Genomic DNA, 22,043 nt, shown 5'->3' with positions numbered 1-22,043 from the left:
AGGGAAACAACTCACATTTCAGATCTGTGACCCTTTGAAAGCGGGCATGAGGTGGCTCTGGGAGACTGAGAAACTTGGTGTGATAGTGGCTAAATTTTAAAGATTTAGGACATAACTTAAAAGTAGTGCATGTCCTGTTAAGACCGACAAAACATCAAAAAAGGTCAACTGTGCTCATCAAGAGAAGTTAAAGATAGTATTAGATCAAAGGAAAAGGCTCATGTTGCTGTTCAAAAGGGGAGTAAAATGGAGGTATGTGGAAATAGAACGGAGACAGGAGGAGCACAGATTGCTAAAGTCAAGTTTATTAATACTGGAGAAATTAGAGGGACAACAGCCTGTCAAAGCTTCAAAAGAGAGGGGACAAAACAAGTAAGTGTAATTTCCTATACTGACACAGCAGAACTCCAGATGAAGGGTCTTAATCTGAAACATGAACTCTCCATTTTCCTTCAGAGATGCTGCCTGACCTGCTGAGCTCCTCCAGTTGTTAGTTTTTGCTCCACTTTTCAGCATCTGCAGGCTCATACGTTTCTGTCAGTAAATAGGCAGGAGAATGAGAACATGTCTGTCTTCATAGAAGGATGCAGTAACATTCCTGGAAATAGGGGAGAGGAAGGAGCTGAAACAGTGAAGCTTTAGTGAAATAGAGTGGTACAGAGGTTCAGCAAGGAAACAGGCCTTTTGGCTCATTGAGTCTGTGCTGACCATCAACCAAGCATTTACACCAAGCCTAAATTTATCACATTTTGAAAATTCCCCCCACATTCCCATGAACACCTCCCACTCAGCTCCACACTAGGAGAACCAATTTATATCCCTACTCCCAATGGTACTCCCAAAATGCATTATCTCACATTTATCTGTACTGAACTCCATCTACCATTAACAGCCTATTTCACTAGTATATTGATATCACTCTGTCTAATACACACTAGCACACGAGAGCCTATAACTACCCCCCACACAGTGCACAACTGCCAGTCTTCATATCATCTGTAAAGTTACTCATCATGCCTCCTACATTCACATCCACAGAACTCACATAGATTATATACAGCAAAGGTCCCAGCACTGATTCCCGAGAAGCACCACTAGTCACAGGTTTGAAAACGCTAAAACAATCCTCTACACCAATGATTCTCAGTTGTTTTTTGGCCACGGCCCCCTTAGGGGCTCTTCTCAGGTTCCAGGGGCCCCCCTTTCAAAGTGTCTGGAAGTCTTCATCATTTTAACCATATATAACCATATAACAATTACAGCACAGAAACAGGCCATCTCGGCCCTTCTAGTCTGTGCCGACCTCTTACTCTCACCTAGTCCCACCGACCTGCACTCAGCCCATAACCCTCCATTCCTTTCCTGTCCATATAGCTATTCAATTTAACTTTAAACGACAACATCGAACCTGCCTCAACCACTTCTGCTGGAAGCTCGTTCCACACAGCTACCACTCTCTGAGTAAAGAAGTTCCCCCTCATGTTACCCCTAAACTTTTGTCTTTTAACTCTCAACTCATGTCCTCTTGTTTGAATCTTCCCCACTCGCAATGGAAAAAGCCTATCCACGTCAACTCTATCAATCCCCCTCATAATTTTAAACACCTCTATCAAGTCCCCCCTCAACCTTCTATGCTCCAAAGAATAAAGACCTAACTTGTTCAACCTTTCTCTGTAATTTAGGAAATAAAACCCAGGCAACATTTTAGTAAACCTCCTCTGCACTCTCTCAATTTTATTGACATCTTTCCTATAATTCGGTGACCAGAACTGTACACAATACTCCAAATTTGGCCTTACCAATGCCTTATACAATTTCAACAGTACATCCCAACTCCTATACTCAATGCTCTGATAAATAAGGGCCAGCAAACCAAAAGCTTTCTTCACCACCCTATCCACATGAGATTCCACCTTCAGGGAACTATGCACCGCTATTCCTAGATCCCTCTGTTCTACTGCATTCCTCAATGCCTATCACACAGCTGCTGGAAAAGACGATCCAGAAAGGCATGGGATTTGATGAAGTTTACAGCGTTTATGACAACTGAAAGCGAAAGATTGAGACGTCCTCCTAATTTTTTAGCTACTAGGTGCTCCCTGTGAATGACGCAATGAAGGTACAACTCTTTTTAGATGGGCGATGAATCCTCTGTATCGACCAACCATAGAGGCCGCACAATCAGTTGCACAAGCAATTATATTCTCCATTGGAATATTGTTCTTGCTTAAGTAACTTTTGACTTCTTCAAAAATAGAGAGCCCCTAGTGTCCGTTTTAATCCTCCTGGCAAACAACATCTCTTCCATCAGTTCGTTTCCGTTCCAGAACCTCACATAAGCCATAAGAAGAGCGTCATTATCTTGTAAAGTAGTTTCGTCTAATTGTAAAGAGAATTTCTTGGATTGTAATGAACTGACCAATCCCTCTTCAATGTCCCGAGCCATCTCATCAATTCTTCTGGCAACAGTAGAACTACTCAAAGGAATTGCCTGAATTGTTTCTTTGGCACTCAAATTCATGACATCAGATATTATTATGGACACTGAAGGCAGGATAAGCGACTCACCAATGTTGTGAGTATTTCCAGTTTTAGCAACCAGTTTACTATTTTTGTATGATGCAGTAAGACCCTTCTCTAATTTCTGTGACGTTTGAATAAGCATTTGTTTCAGCATTGGCCTTCTCTCAAAATTATCTCGAAGGTTTTTGAAGAAATCTAAGTGTTTATCCTTCTTCTTTGGATGCGAGGTATCCAAATGTTTTTCTCAATTTGCTTGGCCTCATGCTTTCATTTGACAATATAGTCATGCAGTTCAAACACATGGGCAAAGATGGGTTTTGCGGAGCTGCAATGAAACCATACAATAAGTATTCCACTGAACACTGCTGACATTTTTTTCACCAAGGAACTCATGGGTAGAATTATTTCTGAAAATAATAAGCGCGCAAAATACGGATACATTACTGACAAAAAGTTATGTCACCCAGAGCCAGGGATTTTTTTTTTTTGGTGACTTCATATGCAGTAATAATCACTTTTCACAACCTACCTTAACATATAATATATCCAAACACATATACTTCAAAGTTACTAGCCAAGAAAAACCTAGCAAGACATGCTGATCTTCGGAGAATGAAGTATGGCGATAATGGATGCGGGAACCCTTGATTGAGTACGTTGACCCGGTGCAGTCTGATTCGCGACTGACTCTGGTGAGGCTGTGTGGGAGGAGCTTAAGCAATGAATTTACCAGGTGTGCCGATTTCAGACGGTGTGTTGGAAAGGTATTATAAATAGGAGGGAAACTATTGACTCCAATGAAGGTTGCTGCTTGGGTATCAATTGGTTCAGTTACCAGGGCCCCCATAAACCCTTGGGGCTCCCCTTCTCAGTCGGTGGCCCCCTTCAAATGTTCCAGGGCCCCCAAGGGGGCAATATGGCTTCCGTTGAGAATGGCTGCTCTACACCCTGTCTCCTATTGCCAAACCAACTTTGCATCCAGTTTACGCTCGATCCCATGGGCCCCAAAGATTTTGGACTGATATTCCTTGTGGGACCTTGCCAAAAGCCTTACTGAAGTCCATGTAAACCACTACACTCTGTTACCTCTTCATAGAATTCAATCAGTTTGGTCAGACAGGACTTGCCCCTAACAAAAGCATGTTGGCTGCCTCTGACTGTGCCTGCCTTTCCAAGTGAACAGTAATCCCCTCACTCAGAATGTTTCCTGATATCTTCCCTGCCACTGATGTCAGGTTCACATGTCTATAGTTACCAGTCTTCTCCCTGCTGCCTTTCTTATAAAGAGAGTCATGTTTGCTGTTCTCCAGTCATCTGATACCTCGTTTGTGTCCAGTGAAGATCTAAAAATTTCAGCCAGATCCCCAACAATCTCTTCCCTTGCCTCCAATTGATAAATTCCATACGGTCCTCGATATTTATCCGCCTTTCAGACTAATAAGGCATCAAGTTTCTCTTTATTTATTGAGACCTGCATGAGACATTTACCATTCCTTTCCATAAGGTGAATACTACAACCACAAAGTGAATACTGGTGAAAAGTTTTCACTTAGAATCACTCCTGCACCTTCTGGCTCCACACGTAGATTGACCCTAATGGATCTTACTTTTTCCTGGTTATCCTTTTGCTGTCTAATATACTTATAAAATATCTTCAGATTAACCTCAATGCTGTTTACCAGTCATAGTTTGTGACACACACTTCCCTCACAAGTTTTCTTTTTAAGTATTTCCATAAACCTTCTGTGTTCTCGATAACCTTGGTCATCTTTGGTTCCTTGTACCTGTGGTTTGTTTTAATATTTTTCTTTTTATCCGATCCTCAATATCCAAGTTCCCCGTATTTGCTGCCCTTGGCATTCGCCCCTACACAAACAAGTTGACCCTGAACTCTTACTATTTCTCCTTTGAATGGTTGCCACTCTGCAGATATAGAACTGCCTGCAAGTAGATGCTCCCAATCAACCTTAGCCACCTTCCATCGTATTCCAATGAATTGGCCTTCCCCTGATTTAAGACGCTTATTGGTGTTCTATCCTCATCTTTTTCCATAGCCACTTTGTTATAGACACTGTTCCTAAAATGCTCTCCCACTGACAGGTCATCCACTTGACCAGTTTCATTCCCCAAATTAAGGTACAGCAATGTTCCTTCCCCATTGGTCTATCTACATAATGTGTTAAAGAGCTTTCTGAACACATCTTAAAAATCCACCCCCCCCACCCGAGATTTTTACGCTAAGGCAGTCCTAGTTCATACTTTGGAACTTAAAACCGCACAGTACTGTAACTCAGTTTTATGTTTCTCTGATATCTGGTAAAATCTGATCCTCTACCTGTTGGTCTGTTATACACCCACAAAAATGACATGATTCTTTTTGTCTCTAATCTTCACCCTTTTGGCCTCAGCCGAGAAGCTTTCTAGGCCATCCTCTCTCAATAATGAAGTAATGCAGACATTGAGAAATCATGCAATGCTACTCCCATTCATTTCCCCGTCTGTCTCACCTGGATATGTTATACCCTGGGATACTGAAATGCCAGGCGTGCCCATCTGCAACTAAGCCTCAGTGACGGCAACTATCTATATCACCTACTTCCCTGTAAATTGTAGCATTGAGTTCATCTACCTGACTACCTAGATAGATACAACTTACTGTAGCTTTAAATTCCCTGCACGTTCACTGGCTCGATTGATCTGCCTAATGAGCTTACTCACTTTTCCTCCTCTGGGTGATCATCATTCCCCATCTGAACACCTATTCTGAGCTCCATTCCCCTGCCTACTCAGATTAGACCTCCCCCAACATCGCTCGGGAACCTCTCAGCAAAGATGTCGGTCCCACCCTGGTTACAGTGCAACCCATCCGAATTGCACAGGCCCCACCTCCCCCAGAAACAGTTCCAATGATCCGGGAACATACAGCTCATCCTCCTGCTTTATCCCTTCAGCCACATATTCATGCACTGGACCCATCCCTCCATCCCTGTACTCACTAGCTCGTAGTACTGGAAGCAATCCAGAGATTACAACCCAGCATCAAGGACACCTTCACGGTGCCTCGAAAAGGCGACATCCATCATTAAGCACCCCCATCACCCAGGACATGCCCTCTTCTCATTGCTGCTGTCACGGAGGAGGGACAGGAGCCTGAAGACACACACTCAACATTTCAGGAACAGCTTCTTCCCCTCCACCATCAGATTTCTAAATGGACAATGAACCCATATACACTATCTCACTATTTTTTTTTAACCTCACTAATTTAACTTTTATATATATTTCTTATTGTAATTTAGTTTTCTTTATTATGTACTGTATTGCAATGAACTGCTGCTGCAACACAACAAATTTTATGACATATGTCAGTGATATTAAACCTGATTCTGATTACAGTAACCAATCCTAGTAATTTATGAATTATGTAATTTCCTTATGGATTTCCTGCCCACACCAATAAAGCCAAGGATCTTTGTGTTCCTTCACAAGCTCTGCTGACTGGAGCATCTGTTCCCAAAGGCCTGTATACATTAACCCTCAGATCTCTGTTCCCGCATCCACTTTAACATTTAATACTATTTGGCTCACAGTTCTGTCTCCGTTATCTCTCCAGAGACACACCACTTTACACTTCACAGTGTTAGCCTTGACAAGCCGATGATTTGACAGTAATTCCCTAATGGATCAGCAACTGTTTACCCAAAGCCTCCAAGTGTTTGATTTGTTCTTCTCTCCACCTGCGTATGCTGTCTGGCTCCTGGTACAGGCCGTCGGCTTCAGAGATAGCAGCATACACATCAGCAACGTTCTCCTATCAAAAACAGAATTAGGAGTTTAAACATGTCAGTTAATCTAGACATCTGTTGTGTTCATGAGCAGGGGCAGCAGAATAAACGGAGTTCTGAAATGGGCAGATCTGGGGACAGTGAATGCCATATATCCCAGGGCTGGGTCTGACGGGGCTCGGAGTCCTTTGTTTTTCACGTTGACAGGTCTAAGGGAGCTGCTGGGGAGGCTCTCAGTGACTGAGCTGGAAGGTGGATGATCTGAAATATTAACTTTGCTTGTCTCTCCTTGGATATTGCCAGACCTGCTGTGTATTTCCAGCAGTTCTGTTCTAGTTTAGTATTTTGCTTCCATACTGAGTTTATCATCCGCAGCCCCTTGTTGCCCGCACCTATCACCTCCCAGGCTCTGTCACCATTTCCACCTTTCTCCTCCCTACCTATCTCCATCTACCAATCACCTACTTCCGGTAAAATGGCAGCACGTGCGAATGCAGCAGCCTCTCAGGGCCAAACAAAGGTGCTTTTTTCTTTGTAAAGAAGTTCCACATGGACTAGAAGGGCCGAGATGGCCTGTTTCCGTGCTGTAATTGTTATATGGTTATATCAAATGTGTTTTTTATGATCCAAAGACAATTCTACTCCAAGAACTTTGGGTACTGCAGGGCTGCTCCATCAGTGGGCTGCTCATTGAGTGGAGTAGCTGAGTTGGTGTTGGCGGCAGAGCCAGCCAACAGGCTGGAAGGGATTGGCCGAATTGTCAAAGGAACTGGACGGGACATCAGAGGAGACGATTTCGGTACAGAGGAGATGACCCGGCTGCAGACCGTGCCGCTGCCCACTACTCAGGAACATCAGAGTTGGTGCAGTATAACCATGGGAGATTATCTCAGACATTTCACTTGCGACTACAAGACTGTTAGGCCTTCTGCAACTTACATTATCACAGTCTGTTACCCTTGTCTGGTGGAGGGCAGTCGACTTGGGAGCTGCATAGCCTCAGTAGGCCTCAAGCCTCGGGCTTGCCTGCAGCTGCAGACCAGGTGAGAGACGTGTAAGCAATACAGCATGGTTGAGCTTGGCCGGGACTTAGCCTTGCCTGTCAGTGCTGCCCTCCCATTTTCAAGCAGGAAATAACAGGCTAGATTGTGTACATCTGTACATTGCCGGGAGACTGTACAATCCATAGTGGGACATGGTCGTTCAGGGTCTTGGACTAAATACATGTTTTTTTCCGAATAATCAACATTTTGAATTATGTTACTCTCTATTTGAATGCTTGTTTGCTATTTTGAATGTTTTTCACCTTGCCCCCAGAGGAACAGCTGTATCTATGTATGGTTTGAATGATAATTAAACTTGTTTTGATCTGACCTCTTCTCACCTGGATCCACCATTTACCCCACCCTTTCCACTAACCTCTTTATACTAGCTTATCTTTTATTCCAGATGAAGGGTCTCAACCCAAAATGTTGACTGTCCATTTCCTTCCTACAGATGCTGCCTAACCCACTGATTTCCTCCAACAGATTGCTTGTTGCTTCAAATTCCACCTTCTGCAGTCTCTTGTGTGTCTCTGATTTGATAGTTGCTGGAATCACCAAAATTCAGCCTGCACTTCTTCATGGGGAAGTGTGTTTTGTCTGGAGTACTGGTGAGCAGAATCTAACCTGAGAAAGACAGGTTGAACTGGCCGGTAGCACAGACTCAGGATTTTGTAGGGCCTTAGCTGCTGTTTAGGGAGCTACACCTCCACTCCCTCACCTCCCAGCATCTTCAATCAAGACTCAAAGTTCACAACTTCACCTCCCCCTCAAACCATTCTCATACTTACAACGCAAACATAACCCGTTGGTGTTAGCAATTCAACTATGACAGTCTAGTCAGCCAAGCACACAATCTGCTCACAGCAGTTAATAGATTTGAAAATAAAAATCAACAATTATTTTCAATGGGGAAAATTAAAAACTGCAGACCCTTAATTAGTCTGTTTGTGCTGGTTTGTTCAGTCAAATTTTATCCTATACTTTTTACAACGATATTACCCTCTCTGTTGGCCCAGTGATAGTGGAAAATTTACAATATTGGAATCTTTGCCCCAGCACCCCATCAGGCCAAAAGGCCAGTACACCTGTCGCAATCCAAACTGAGCTCAAGGTTATTTACAGGTAGGTGCTTCGATTGTGAGCAGATAATAGTTCTCCACAAAGCTCTGTTCACATCCCTTCTCCTCAGATTACAGTTGATTAGACTGAAATTGGGAGTATTTTCACTTGACCAAACCCCCACCATCAACAGCACCAGAGAGGAGCTTGGCTTGGCTGCCTTCAACATGATTTACTTTCTTCTTGTTTGAATGGACGAGATTCCACCAGCACCTAAGGGAGTCGCTATCAGAAATAGAAGCACATTTGACTGACACATCACCACACTCTGCTCCACTACAAGAGCATGCTTGTAATATGCACCTTCCAGAAGATTTACCACAAGAGCTCACCAATGTATAAAATAGCTCCTAAACTTGACACTTCTATCACCTAATGGAAAAGGATCAGTCTTGTATATTGCAATTTATAAACTCCCTCTATCACATGCTATTCTGACTGGGGGTTAGTCACTCACTTCTCATCACTAGGACAAGACTGAAACTTCGACACTGGCAGTGCGGTCATATCACAGTTCAAAATTTAGCTCATCACCACCTTCTCAAGGTGGCAATGGATGGACATTAAATATTCCTTATTAGCAATGCTCGCAACCCATGAACGAGTACACAAGTTTCATGATCTTCCTTAATCATGAAGTCCTCCCACAGGCGAGGTTCCAGAAGACTAGCAAGTAGCTAACATTGCTCCATTATTCTGGAAAGGAACCTGGAACTATAGACTGGTAAGTCTCACATCAGTGGTAGGGAAACTACTGGAGAGAATTCCTAGCAACAGGATTGATGACCATTTGGAAAACCATGGCCTAATAAGGGAGAGCCAGCATGGCTTTGTAAGGGGCAAGTCATACCAACTTGATTGAGTTTATTGACGAGGTAACGAGGGTGACTGATGAAGATAGAGATAAGGACGTTGTCTACATGGATTTAGGTAAAGTGTTTGACAAGGTACCTCATGGGAGGCTCATCCAGAAGATTCAGATGCATGGGATCCATGGTGAATTGGCTGTTTGAATTCAGAACTGGCTTGCCCATAGAAGACAGAGGATAGTGGTTGGAGGACCTTATTCTAACAGGAGGTCTGTAGATAATGATGTTCTGCAGGGATCTGTGCTGTGACCTTTGCCGTTCGTGATGTATATAAATGACCTGGATGAAAATGTAGATGGGCGGGTTTGTAAATTTGCAGATGATACGAAGATTGATGGTGTTGTGGATAGTATAGAAGACTGGCAAGGAACACAGCAGTTTACAGATAATTTACAGATATGGGTAGAGAAATGACAGATGGAGTTTAAACCAGCCAAATGTGAAGTGTTCTACCTTGGTAGGTCAAATGCAAAGATCCTTAACAGTGTTGATGACCAGAGGGATCTTTGGGCCCAGGTTCTTAGCTCCCTGAAAGTGGACACACAGGTTGAAAGGGTGATTAAAAAGGCACATGACATAATTGCCTTTATTAGTTGAGGCATTGTGTTCAAAAGTCAGGAAGTTATGTTGCAGCTTTAAAAAACTCTAGTTAGCCGCAACTGGAGTATTGCATACTATTCTTGCCACTCCATTATAGGAAGGATGTTGAGGATTTGGAGATGGTGCAGAAGAGATTTACCAGGATGCTGCCTGGGCTACAGGGCATGTGCTATAAAGAGAGGCTGGACAATCTTGGGTTGTTTTCTCTGGAGCGGTGGAGGCCGAGGGCAGATTTGATGGAGGTTTATAAGATTATGAGAGGCATACATAGATTAACAGACAGTATCTGCTTCCCAGTGTTGAAATGTCTACCAGAGGGCATGCATTGAAGGTGAGAGGGGGTAATTTCAAAGGAGATGTGAGGGGAAAGCTCTTCACACAGAGAGCTGTGGGTACCTGGAACGTGCTGCCTGGGATGGTGATAGAGTCAGATTCATTCAGGACTCTTAACTGACATCTAGATAGGCACATGAATGTGAGGAAAATGGAAGGATATAGATATTGTGTAGTTCAGTTGTCCATCTGATTATTAATTTAATTGGTTCAGCACAATACTGAGGGCTAAGTGGCCTGTTCCTGAACCGTAATGTTCTAAATTACAAAGCCTAGCCCTACGTGACCCAAAGTGTCATCCGAACATTTACCTGAATATTTCTGACCTGACTCCTCCAGCATCTTGTTTATTGTTCCAGATTCCAGTATCATGAGACTCTTGTGTCTCCTAGCCTATCTTGGCCTCCCTTGTGCATATAAAAAAAATTCAGCTCTCATATCGTTTCTGTAAATCTTTGTTTTCCACTTACTCTGTTGCTTTCTATGCGAGCTGTGGCCAGATGTATGGGGCTACCTGTGATGCAGCCTCCCTCCGGACACAACCTTCCTGCAGGGAGAAGATCCTCCCCCTCACGTTCATCTGCATTCACAACATTCAAGACTTGAAGTATACGTACTTGGAAAGGAAACTGTAACGCACCTGGCTGGAGTCTCCAGAGGCAGCATCCACTTCATCGGTATTCTCTGTAACAAGCAGGAGGACAATGAAAACTTTAGAGACTTATTCTCAATATTGTGTGTGTACTGCTTATATCCGATTCTTTTTGAGGGTCTCTTTGGAAGGATTTGGGCAGCACAGTACACGGTAAGCACAACACTAAAACAGCTCCAGCAACCCGGGTTCAATTCTGCCTCTGTCTGTAAGGAATTTGTACTGTATGGTGTTCCTCCCCTTTCCAGAGGCATAGGTGTTAGTAGGTTAATTGGTCACATAGGTGTAATTTGGGGGGGTGGGGGTGCGGGATCTTTGGGCTAGAAGGGCCAGTTACCGGGCTGTATCTCTAAATCAATAAGAAATAATAATAAAAATAATAACATAATAAATTTCACCAGTCCTGACAAGCCAGGGTTCTCCTGGTACTCTGATCCTGGTCTTACAATAAGGCCTCTTCTACACTGGCAAAATTAGAAGCACTTCTGATGGAAGGTCATTAAATGCACAGTGCCTATAAAAAGTATTCACCCCCCTTGGATGGTTTCATATTATTGTTTTATAATGCTGAATCAGTGGATTTAATTTTTTGACACTGATCAACAGAGAAAGACTTTTGTATCAAAGTGAAAACAGATCTCTACAAAGTGATCTAAATTAATTACAAATATAAAACAGAGAATAATTGATTGCATAAGTATTCACTGCTACAAGTTAGTATTTAGCAGATGCACCTTTGGCAACAATTACAGCCTTGAATCTGTGTGGATAGGTCTCTATCAGCTTTGCACATCTGGACACTGCAATTTTTCCCCCATTCTTCTTTACAAAACTGCTCAAACTCTGTCAGATTGCATGGGGATCGAGGGTGAACAACCTTTTTCATGTCCAGCCACAAATTCTCACTTTGGACTTTGACTTTGACGGCCACTCCAGGACATTAACTTTGATGTTTTTAAGCTATTCCTGTGTAGCTTTGGCTTTATGCTTGGAGTCATTGTCTTGCTGGAAAACAACACTTTTCCCAAGTCACAGTTCTCTTGCAGACTGCATCAGGTTTTCCTCCAGGATTTCCCTGTATATTGCTGCATTCATTTTACCCTCTACCTTCATAAGCCTTCCAGGGCCTGCTGCAGTTAAGCATCCCCACAGCATGATGCAGCCACTACTATGCTTCACGGTAGTGATGGTGTGTTTTTGATGATGTGCAGTGTTTGGGTTACGCTAACTATAGTGTTTAGTCTAATGGCCAAAAAGCTCAATTTTGATTTCATCAGACCATAGAACCTTCTTCCATCTGACTTCAAAGTTTCCCACACGCCTTCTGGCAAACTCTAGCCAAGATTCCATGTGAGTTTTTTTCAACAGTGATTTTCTCTTTGCCACTCTCCCATAAAGCTGTAGCTGGTGAAGGACCCAGGCAACAGTTGTATGTACAGTCTCTCCCATGTCAGCCACTGAAGCTGGTTAATCCTCCAGAGTTGTCATAGGTTTCTTGGATGCCTCCCTCACTGGTCCTCTTCTTGCATGGTCACTCAGTTTTTGAGGATGGCCTGCTCTAGGCAGGTCTACAGCCATATTCTTTCCATTTATGGGATGATTGACTCAACTGTACCCTGGGGCTATTCAGTGACTTGGAGATTTTCTTGTATCCATCTCCTGATTTGTGCTTTTCAATGACCTTTTCGCGGAGTGATTTGGAGTGTTCTTTTGTCTTCATGGTGTAGTTTTTGCCAGGATACTGACTCACCAGCAGTTGGATTTTCCAGATACAGGTGTATTTTTACTACAATCAATTGAAACACCTTGTCTGCATGCAGGTGATCTCCATTTAATTAATTATGTAACTTCTCAAACCAATTGGCTGCACCAGTGATGATTTGGCATGTCCTATTAAAGGGGGTTAATACTTATGCAATTAATTACTTTGTGTTTTATATTTGTAATTAATTTAGATCACTTTGTAGAGATCTGTTTTCACTTTGACACGAAAGAGTCTTTTTCTGTTGATCGGTGTCAAAAAAGCCAAATTAAGTCCACTGTGATTCAATGTTGTAAAACAATGAAACATGAAAACTTCCAAGGGAGGATGAAAACTTTTTATAGGCATTGTATCTTGTTCTTTACAGTCTTTTATCTGATTGCTGCCCATTTCAAAAAGTCTTTTATGTTAGGCTTTGAGAAGCTCTGTATCTGTCAGCTGCAGTTAATCCTTTAACTTGCTCCTGTGATTTCATTCACCTCCTTCAAATAGACCAGCTGTGATTACAGTTTTCACCACCCACTCACAGCCAACACCAGCTCCAGTCACGTCATCCAGCTCCACCCTCTCCTTCACATTTCCTTTGTTCTCAACGTCCCACCGATGTATCAGCAATTTAAATCAAATTTGATTTCTACCTTTTCCCAGACACAATTAGATTTTATTGACTAGAAATGTTAACTTTGATCGTCTCTACAGATGCTGCCCGACTGCTGAGTAGCTCCATCGTTTTCTGTTTCTATGGAGCAGGGGCGGACACTCAGCTTCACTGCTCAATAGATCCTGACTGATCTGGTTGTTACTGTGTGTTTGTCTACTTGGTAAGCTTTTACCCCTTTGCTAGTAAGTAAACTATCTACCTTAGCCTTTAAAATATTTAAAGTCTGTGCTTCCAACGTCATAAAGTAATACAGCACCGAAACAGGCCCTTTGGCCCATCTCATCCATGCTGACCAAGATTGCCACTAAGCTAGTCCCACTTGTCCACATTTGGCTCAACAGGAAAGAAAAGAAGATTAATTTTATTTGTCACATGTATATAGAAACATTGAAACACACAGTGAAATGTGTCACTTTGCATCAAATCAAATCAACAAGGATTGTGCCGCGCTTTCAGTGCCAACATAGCATGCCCACAACTTACTAACCAGAACCTGCATACTTTTCAGATGTGGGAGGAATTCAGAGCACCCAGAGGAAACCCACATGGACAGGGAGAGATCAGCAGGAATCGAACCTCGACTGGTGATTGCTGGGACTATAAAACAATTGCACTAACAATTTGTTACCATTCTGCCCCTCTACACCTTTGCTATTCATGTATCTATCCAAATATGTCTTTTATATGTTGTTACTATACCTGTCTCTACCACCTTCTCTGAAACCTTGCTTCATATAACATAGGTGAAGAAGTTTCGCTTTTAAATCTCCCTCCCCTCACCTTAAACCTATGCCCACTAGTATTTGATTCTTTTCCTCTTGGAAAAAGACTGTGTGTGCATGCTCCCCATCTATTCCCCTCCTGAATTTATAAACATCTTTAAGGCCACCCCTCAGTCCTGTACACTCGAAAAAATAGAGGTCATCGTCTGCTCAACCTCTCCCTATATCTTGAGTCCTAGCAACATCCTTATAAATCTCTGCACTCTTTCCAGCTTTACAGGTCTTTCCTACAACAGGATAACCAAAACTGTACACAGTACTTCAAATGTGACCTCACCGAAGTCTTAGACAGCTGCAATATAACATTCCAATTGCTATATTTAATGTTGGTACTGATAAGAACAGCTTGCACAATGCCACCTTCACCATTCTATCTAATGGATGACACAACTGTCATTAGCCAAAGGTGGTGATGAGTCAGCATGGAGGAGGAGATTGAAACTCTGGCTGAGTGGTGCCACAGCAACAACCTCTCACTCAATGTCTGCAAACCCAAGGAGCTGATATTGATTTCAGCAGGGGAAAACTGGAGGTCCATGAGCTAGTCCTCAGCAGGGGATCAGAAGTGGAGAGAGTCACCAACTTTAAATCCCTTGGCGTTATAATTTCAGAGGACCTGGTGGTGTGGGTCTGGCATGTAACTGCCAGTACAAAGAAAGCACAGCAGTGTCCCTACTTCCTTAGAGGTTTGTGCAGCTTCGACATGCCTTCTAAAACTTTGACAAACTTTTATACCTGTGCGATAGAGAATATACTGACTGGTTGCCTGGTATGGGAACACTAATGCCCTGGAGTGGAAGAGCCTGCAAAGGTAGTGGATACAGGCCAGTTCATCAGGGATAAAACCCTACCCGCCACTGAGCTCTTCTCCAAGAAGCACTGTTGCAGAATAACAGCATACATGGTTAAGGACCAGCACCATCCAGGCCATGCTCTCTTCCTGCTGCTGCCATCAGGAAGAAGGTGCAGGAGCCTCAGGTCCCACACCACCAGGTCCAGGAAGAGTGATTAGCCCTCAACCATCAGGCTTTTCAACCAGAGGGGATATCTTCACTCACCCCAACACTGAACTAATTCCACAACCTATGGAGTCACTTTTAAGGACTCTATAACTCATGATCTTGACATTTATTGCTTATTTATTATTATTTTTCTTTCCTTTCGTATTCATAATATCAAGAACATAAGACAAAGAGTCCTTGAAAGTAAGTCTGTAGTTTGTGGGAGCATTTCAGTGATGGGGCAAGTGAAGTTGTGTGGAGTTATACCCTTTGGTTCAAGAACCTGAAGGTTGAGGGGTAGTAACTGTTCTTGAACCTGGTGGTGTGAGTCTTGAGGCTCCTGCATCTTCTTCCTGACCAAGATCTCCCTGTAATTTTTGATAACCTTCTTCACTGTCTACAATATGATTTTAGTCTCTTCTGTAAGCCTAATAACTGTGCATTTTATGTTCTCATCCAAATTGTCTATAAATAATAGACAACAATGGGTTCAGCACAGATCCCTGAGGCACACCATTAGTCACAGGCCTCTAGTGGGAAAAACAACCTTCCACTATCTCCCTCTGCTTCCTACCATCGAGCCAATTATGAATGTGGCTATCTCACTCTCTTTAGCTCCCAGGTAATCTAACCTTCCATATTAGCCTTTCCAATAGGAACTTGCTGTCCCTAAACTCTTGATATTGCACTGTTAAAATTCTCCACTTGTCAGGCATCTCTTTACCTGTAAACAGCCTCACCTAATTGGCATCTGTAAGTTCTTGTCTAATGCCTCCAAAGTTAGCCCTACCCCAATTTAAGACCTGCGTACGAGTCCCAACTTTCTCCTTAACTATTTTAAGGGTAGTAGATGAATACTAATATTGTACAACCTACAGGTTCACTTTTGAGGACTCTTTACAACTCCTGTTCTCAGTACTGGTTCTTTGCACTGTTTGTCTTTAGCACATTGGTTGTTTGTCGGTCTTTGTCTGTTTATGTATCATTTTTCATAAATTCTATTGTATTATTTCCATTAAGTGCCATTAAATGTTTTTGATAATAAATTATACTTTACTTTTAATAGAATTATGGTCACCGGTTGAAGAGTGACAGTTCGGTCACTTGCCCTGCCTCATTCTCTGAGTGGAAGTGTTGCATCCTCTCTAGTAGAATACTCTATATACGGATTAACAAAGCTTTCTTGGACACACTTAACAGAGATCCCTTTGAGAGTTGCAGAGATTATTAACCCTCTGGAGAAATTTCTTTGCCTCATCTCAGCCTGACATAAGTGACTCATTAGATTTGCCCTTCTCTATTCTTCTGCAAGAGCAAACATTCAAAGTCTCATTTGTTTCAGTGCCATCACCTCACGCTTATCAGGGTTAAATTCCATCTGCCATTGCTCTGTCCAACCGGCCAAATGGTCAATCTTATCCTGTAACCTAACAATACTCTCCTCCTTGTCAACAAATGTTTTATATCATCTGCAAATTTGCTAATCAGCCCCCCTCTCTTAATGAATATGACAAATGAGTAAGAGTCCCAGTATCCATTCTTGTATTCAGCACTTGTCCCAGGCTTTCAATCTCAAACAAACCTCCAACATTACTCACACTCACCAAGTCAGTTTTGGATCTGGTTTTCCTGCTTGCCTTGGATCCTGTCTCCCATGTGACGTGTCAATGGCCTTTTTGAGCTCTGTGTAAACTTTATTAGCCATGGTGCCCTCAATATAATTCTCAGCATCCTAGGCGTAGATTAATCCTGCGCCTCAGAGCATTTTCCAATGACTTCTCTCCCAGCGGTTGCGATAGTCCATTACTAACTGCCTTATACTTGCTACCTTTCTTAAATAAAGGCATTCCATCTGCTGTCCTTCAGTTATCTGGCAACTTACCTATGGCCAGAGAATTTCAATTTCTGTCTGGGCCAGCAATCTCCCACTTGCCTCACACAGCAGACTGGTGTATTAGGCTCTGGGGACTTAACCACCTTTGAAACCTGCTAAGACATCTAATATTGTCTCCTCTTTTACCATAACTTATTCCAGAATTTCAACTTCCCCCCCCCCCAAATTCTTCAGCTGTAATGTCCTTCACCTTATTGAAGAGATGAGAAATAATTATTTAAGATCTCCCATGGCATGTGGCTCCCTACTCAGATTTCCCCTTTGGGTCCCAATCTGCCTGACTTCTGGCTTGGTTACACATGCCCAAAATACATAAAATACTTGGAATTTTATTTATTTATTGAGATGCAGTACAGAGTAGGCCTTGGGGCTATGTCACCCAGCAATCCCCTGATTTAATCCTAGCCTAATCACGGGACAGTTTACAATGACCTACCAACTGGTACATCTTTGGACTGTGGGAGGAAACCGGAGCACCCGGAGGAAACCCACACGGTCACAGGGAGAATGTACAAAGTCCTTACAGGCAGCAGCGGGAATCGAACCCGGGTTGCCTGCACTGTAAAGCGTTGTGCTGACCACTACGCTACCGCACCGCCCTGGTGATACTTCGTGGGCCCTGCTTCTTCCGAAAATTATTTTGTACCGCTTCCAACCCTACTAATGTCAGACCTCTCCCTTATCAATTCTCCTTACCACGGGCACATGAAGTCTCCCAGTCTCCCGCTCCCTCGTCATACTTCCCCATTCACGCCTTTCACTCCCCCCCACCACCATTATGAATCGCCCCCCACTGCTGTGATGACTTTGCTCTTTCTCCCCCCACGAAAGACCAACTTTAGTCAGAAATATAACATGGGCGAGAAAATATCGCACCCCAGTCATACGGTAAACGCGACCTGCGACCCCAGTTGGTTCTTCTCCTACCACTAAATGATGTTTTCTTGGTTTAGTGGATTAAAAAACCGTAACAACATCAAATTCAGTGCAATAAAAATGCTTCAAATTATTCTTATTTAAAAAAAGGCACCCACCCTGTGCTTTACAACCACCAGCTCTGGACATTGAAACCAAGCAAAATCTAATCTACACATCCAGGATTCTCTCAGATACAGTGAGATGTCAAATCAGATTACGAGATTATCATTTTGAATTTAATGTAGATTAACTGCCTCCGCGGGATAAAGCAGCTGTTTGACCGTGACACCTTCACAGAAAACACACCGGTAAATTAACCACAAAAAGCTGAATTTCTTGTTTAAAAGCGTCCTTGTTGAAGGGGCATTCGAGCTGATAGTCCCGGGAATCCGAGCGCCGGGCTGTCGGTGATGGACGGGACCCTGAGAAACCGCGGCCTCTCTGCCCAGACCCTCCCACCCCGTCTTGTCTCCGGGCAGCAATGATAAGCTCCTCTACCCATCTGTCACCCTGGATGGAGTGGAAAAAAAATGGTGTCAACATACTGCACCTGAGCAGGGAGCCGGCACCCACGGCGCGATGAGAACATGCAGTAAACTCATTCAGTAAATACTGCCTCCACGCAGGATTTCCGCAGCTGCGGTGGTTTTTATTCCCGTTTCGTGTCGGTGGTGGTAGGGGATGTCAGGGGCACTTTAGCTCCCGGACTGACAAGTCCGAGGAGAGGGCTAGCGATGGTTTCCCGCCGCTTTATTCGGTAACCTCTCCCTCGAACCAACTGTTCAACGGTGTTTAGACGGATCCCAGATACATAGACCGACCCCATCCCTTCCTGCTGCTAAAAACCCCGCTACATTTTCACTGACAGATACACCTGTATTTCCCTCAGCACCGCAGACTGGGCATCTACCCAAATGTGGGGCCGAACGTCCAGCTGTCTGGCCCGTGTGGGAACCGCCTTACCTCTGGTCGCGGTGCGGATTTGGGGAAAGGGGAGTCGGGGGAAGCTGTGGACAGATGCTCACCTCGGGCTCCGGTGTCGGGTGTGTCGGGCTCCGGGGCAGTTTCCCCCTCGGGCTGGGTCTCGATGCCCTGGATTTGGGTGTGATGCTGGTGCAGGAACGCGGCGGCGGGATCCTCAGCCCCGGGAGCACCATCGTTTCCAACATCCATGTCCTCGTTGCCCTGTCAGTCCCGGAGGTTACACAGTGTGAAATATCGGAGGGAGAGCGGAGAGGCTGCAGCAGGATCAGTCCACCGCCGCGTTCAGTCAGCGGCGAGGTCGAGCGGCAGGAGCGGGCGGATCAGCGCAGAAGCACAAGTAGCGGAGTCTGCGGCTCGGCTCGGGGACCCAAGCCAAGTGCGGGCTTTGACCTACCTCGCCCGCACCCCAACCCAACCGATCCTCATATCAATCACAGCCTATCCCAACTCCAACCACAACAGATCCTAATCCGAATAGATTCAAACCCCCACAGATCCCAACCACAATCGGGATCCAAACACCAACAGATCCCGACCCTAATCCCAACGGATCCCAACCCCTGACCCAACCGCGCCCGCTAGCCCAGGACAGCAGAAATAACCCAGTTCCGCGGGTCCAACAGCAGATACGCGATGTTATTGGGGAAAAAAGATTCAGGGGGACAGGATTGATCTACATTGAGATCAGGGAGTCAGCGTGATTTAAGGGGAGATCCTGTCTGAACTAATTCAGGAGACGGTAATGAAAATATGTGGACGGGGGCAGTGCCGTCATGTAGTCTACCTGGACTGCAGTAACACCTTTGCAGGGGTCCCACATGGGAACTGGTTGAAAAGGTTTGAGCCCATGGCATCCAGGGGAAATTGGATAAACCTTGGCTTGGTGATGGGAGGCAGAGGGTGACAGTGAAGGGTTTTTCATTAGAAACCTGTGACCACAGGTGTACCACACTAAACAGTGCTGGGAACATTATTGTTTGTCCTTTGTACTGTATATTAATGATATGACTATGAATAGAGTTATACAACACTACAGCCCTTTGGCCCTTCTAGTCCATGCCAAACTATTATTCTGGCTAGCCCCATTGACCTGTACTTGGACTGTAGCCCTCTATACCCCTCGCCATCCATGTACTTATCCAAATTTCGCTTAAAAGTTGAAATTAAACCTGCATCCATCACTTTCACTGGCAGCTCATTCCACACTCTCATCACTCTCTGAGTGAAGAGGTTTTCCCTCATGTTCCCCTTAAACATTTCCCCTTTCACCCTTAACTCATGACCTCTCATTCTAGTCTCACCCAACCCTCAGTGGAAGAAAGTTTGCTTGCATTTAACTAATCTACACCCCTCATAACTTGCATATCTCTATCAAATCTCCTCATATCCTCCTATATTTCGGGGAGTAAACTCCTAACCTATTCAAGCTTTCTTCTAACTCAGTTCCTCAAGTCTTGGCAACATCCTAGTAAAGTTTCTCTTTCAATCTTATTGATATCTTTCCTGTAGGTTGGTGAGCAAAACTGCAGACAATACTCCAAATTAGGCCTTGGCAATGTAGGAGGTAGACTTGGTACTATTGCATATTACTGTACACAGCAATTAATGGCATGTGGATAGTGAGGATGGTCCTCAACTACATAATGATATTGATCAATTGGTAAGATAGGCCAACATACTGAACCTTCACAAACTTCAAAGAACATAGAAATGCTGACATGCCTTCTTTGGAATGGCACTTACATGCTAACCCCAGGACAGATCCTCTGAAATAATACGAGGAATTTAAAGTACCTGTCCCTTTCCGCCTCTGATCTGATGAGGACTGCCTCATGGACCTCTAGTTTCCTCCTCCTGTAGTCGATAATTGACTCTTCGGTTTTGCCGATGTTGAGTGAGAGGTTGTTATTGTGGCACCACGCGGCCAGGTTTTCAGCCTCCCTCCTATATGTTGATTCGTCCCACCTTTGTTCCAGCCAACAATAGCTAACTTAAACAGGGCATTGCAACGCTACTTAGCAGCACAGTTATAAGTGTAAAGTGAAGGTGATTTAAGGAACATTGCGACCTTATTGTATGTCCATAGATCCCCGAAAATGGGACCAGAAATAGATGAAGAAGCCATACATTACAAACAAGAGAAAATCTGCAGATGCTGGAAATCTAAATTACACACACAAAATGCTGGAGGAAAGGCAGTGTCTATGGAAAAGAGTATTGTCAACGTTTTGGGCTGAAACCCTTCGGCAGGACATACATTGACTGGGCACAGAATATAAGAGCAGGGAGGTTGTGGTACAACTTCATAAAAAAAAACCACAGCTGGAGTAATCTCCACAGTTCTGGTTGTCACACAATAAGAAGGATATAATTGTATTGGTGTTGGTGCAGGGGAGATTTGCCTGGATGTTACCTGGGATAGATATTTTCAGTTACCCAGATAGGCTGGGTTTACATTCCTTCAAGTGAAGGAGGATGAATAGGGAACCAGGCAATTGTATAAAATTGAGGGATGGATATGAGGAAACTTTGGTTGATAGAAGAGGTGTCTAAAATTGGGCAAATAGTTAAATTAAAAGATAGGAACTTTAGGAGGAACTGGGCAAGGATTTGTTTACACAGAGGAAGGATGGAATCTGGAACAAACTGGCTGAGTAGGTGTTTGAGGCCGGGGCTTTGACTTAAGATGGACTCTTGACCTGACAAGATGTAAAGGCTCAAGACCAAATGCTGGCAAATGGGGTTACAATAGCACTTGATGTTTGGGGGTGGACATGATCAATCAAGAGGCCTGTTTCTGTGCTGTATTGGTATCACAGAGATGCAGTTGAAAAACAAGTGAGATTTTCAACTTCACATTCCAGGTTATGGAATCTTTAGGCATGTTACAGGGAAGGCAGTACAATAGTAATCAATGAGTCTATCACTCCAATATGGATGGAGGTTTTTTTTTATTAAGTGCAATCGTGAATAATAGCCAGATCATAAATGCTGATCAAGTCAATTAGATCCCAGAGAGAACTCTGATAGGCCAATCAGATGGTTCACTGCTGCTCAGTGATAACAGGAACAAGGGTCGCTAGCCCCTGTACCCCAGAAACATACTTGAGCGGT

At 43.8% G+C, this 22,043-nt stretch overlaps 1 protein-coding gene across 3 annotated transcripts in view; it reads right to left on the bottom strand.

Annotated features, from left to right (window-relative positions):
• Positions 1-22,043, bottom strand: part of LOC134345782 (clathrin light chain A-like) — a 53,889-nt gene that overhangs the window by 17,752 nt on the left and 14,094 nt on the right. Inside the window, exons 1-4 of one of the 3 annotated variants that reach the window (XM_063046981.1) lie at positions 20,724-20,777; positions 18,971-19,130; positions 10,916-10,959; positions 6,223-6,334 (exon numbers count right to left, since the gene is read on the bottom strand). In XM_063046981.1, coding sequence (XP_062903051.1) covers positions 6,223-6,334; positions 10,916-10,959; positions 18,971-19,118 — 304 coding nt within the window. In that variant the 5' untranslated portion in view covers positions 19,119-19,130; positions 20,724-20,777. Of the gene's footprint in view, positions 1-6,222; positions 6,335-10,915; positions 10,960-18,970; positions 19,131-20,723; positions 20,778-22,043 lie in introns of those variants that run through there. The other 2 variants (XM_063046980.1, XM_063046979.1) reach the window with 2 other exon arrangements.

The sequence above is a fragment of the Mobula hypostoma genome, chromosome 4 (genome assembly GCF_963921235.1).
Source record: "Mobula hypostoma chromosome 4, sMobHyp1.1, whole genome shotgun sequence".
Taxonomy (NCBI): domain Eukaryota; kingdom Metazoa; phylum Chordata; class Chondrichthyes; order Myliobatiformes; family Myliobatidae; genus Mobula; species Mobula hypostoma.
Note: the sequence above shows the minus strand (reverse complement) of the source record. Positions and strands in the feature narration are given on the sequence as shown.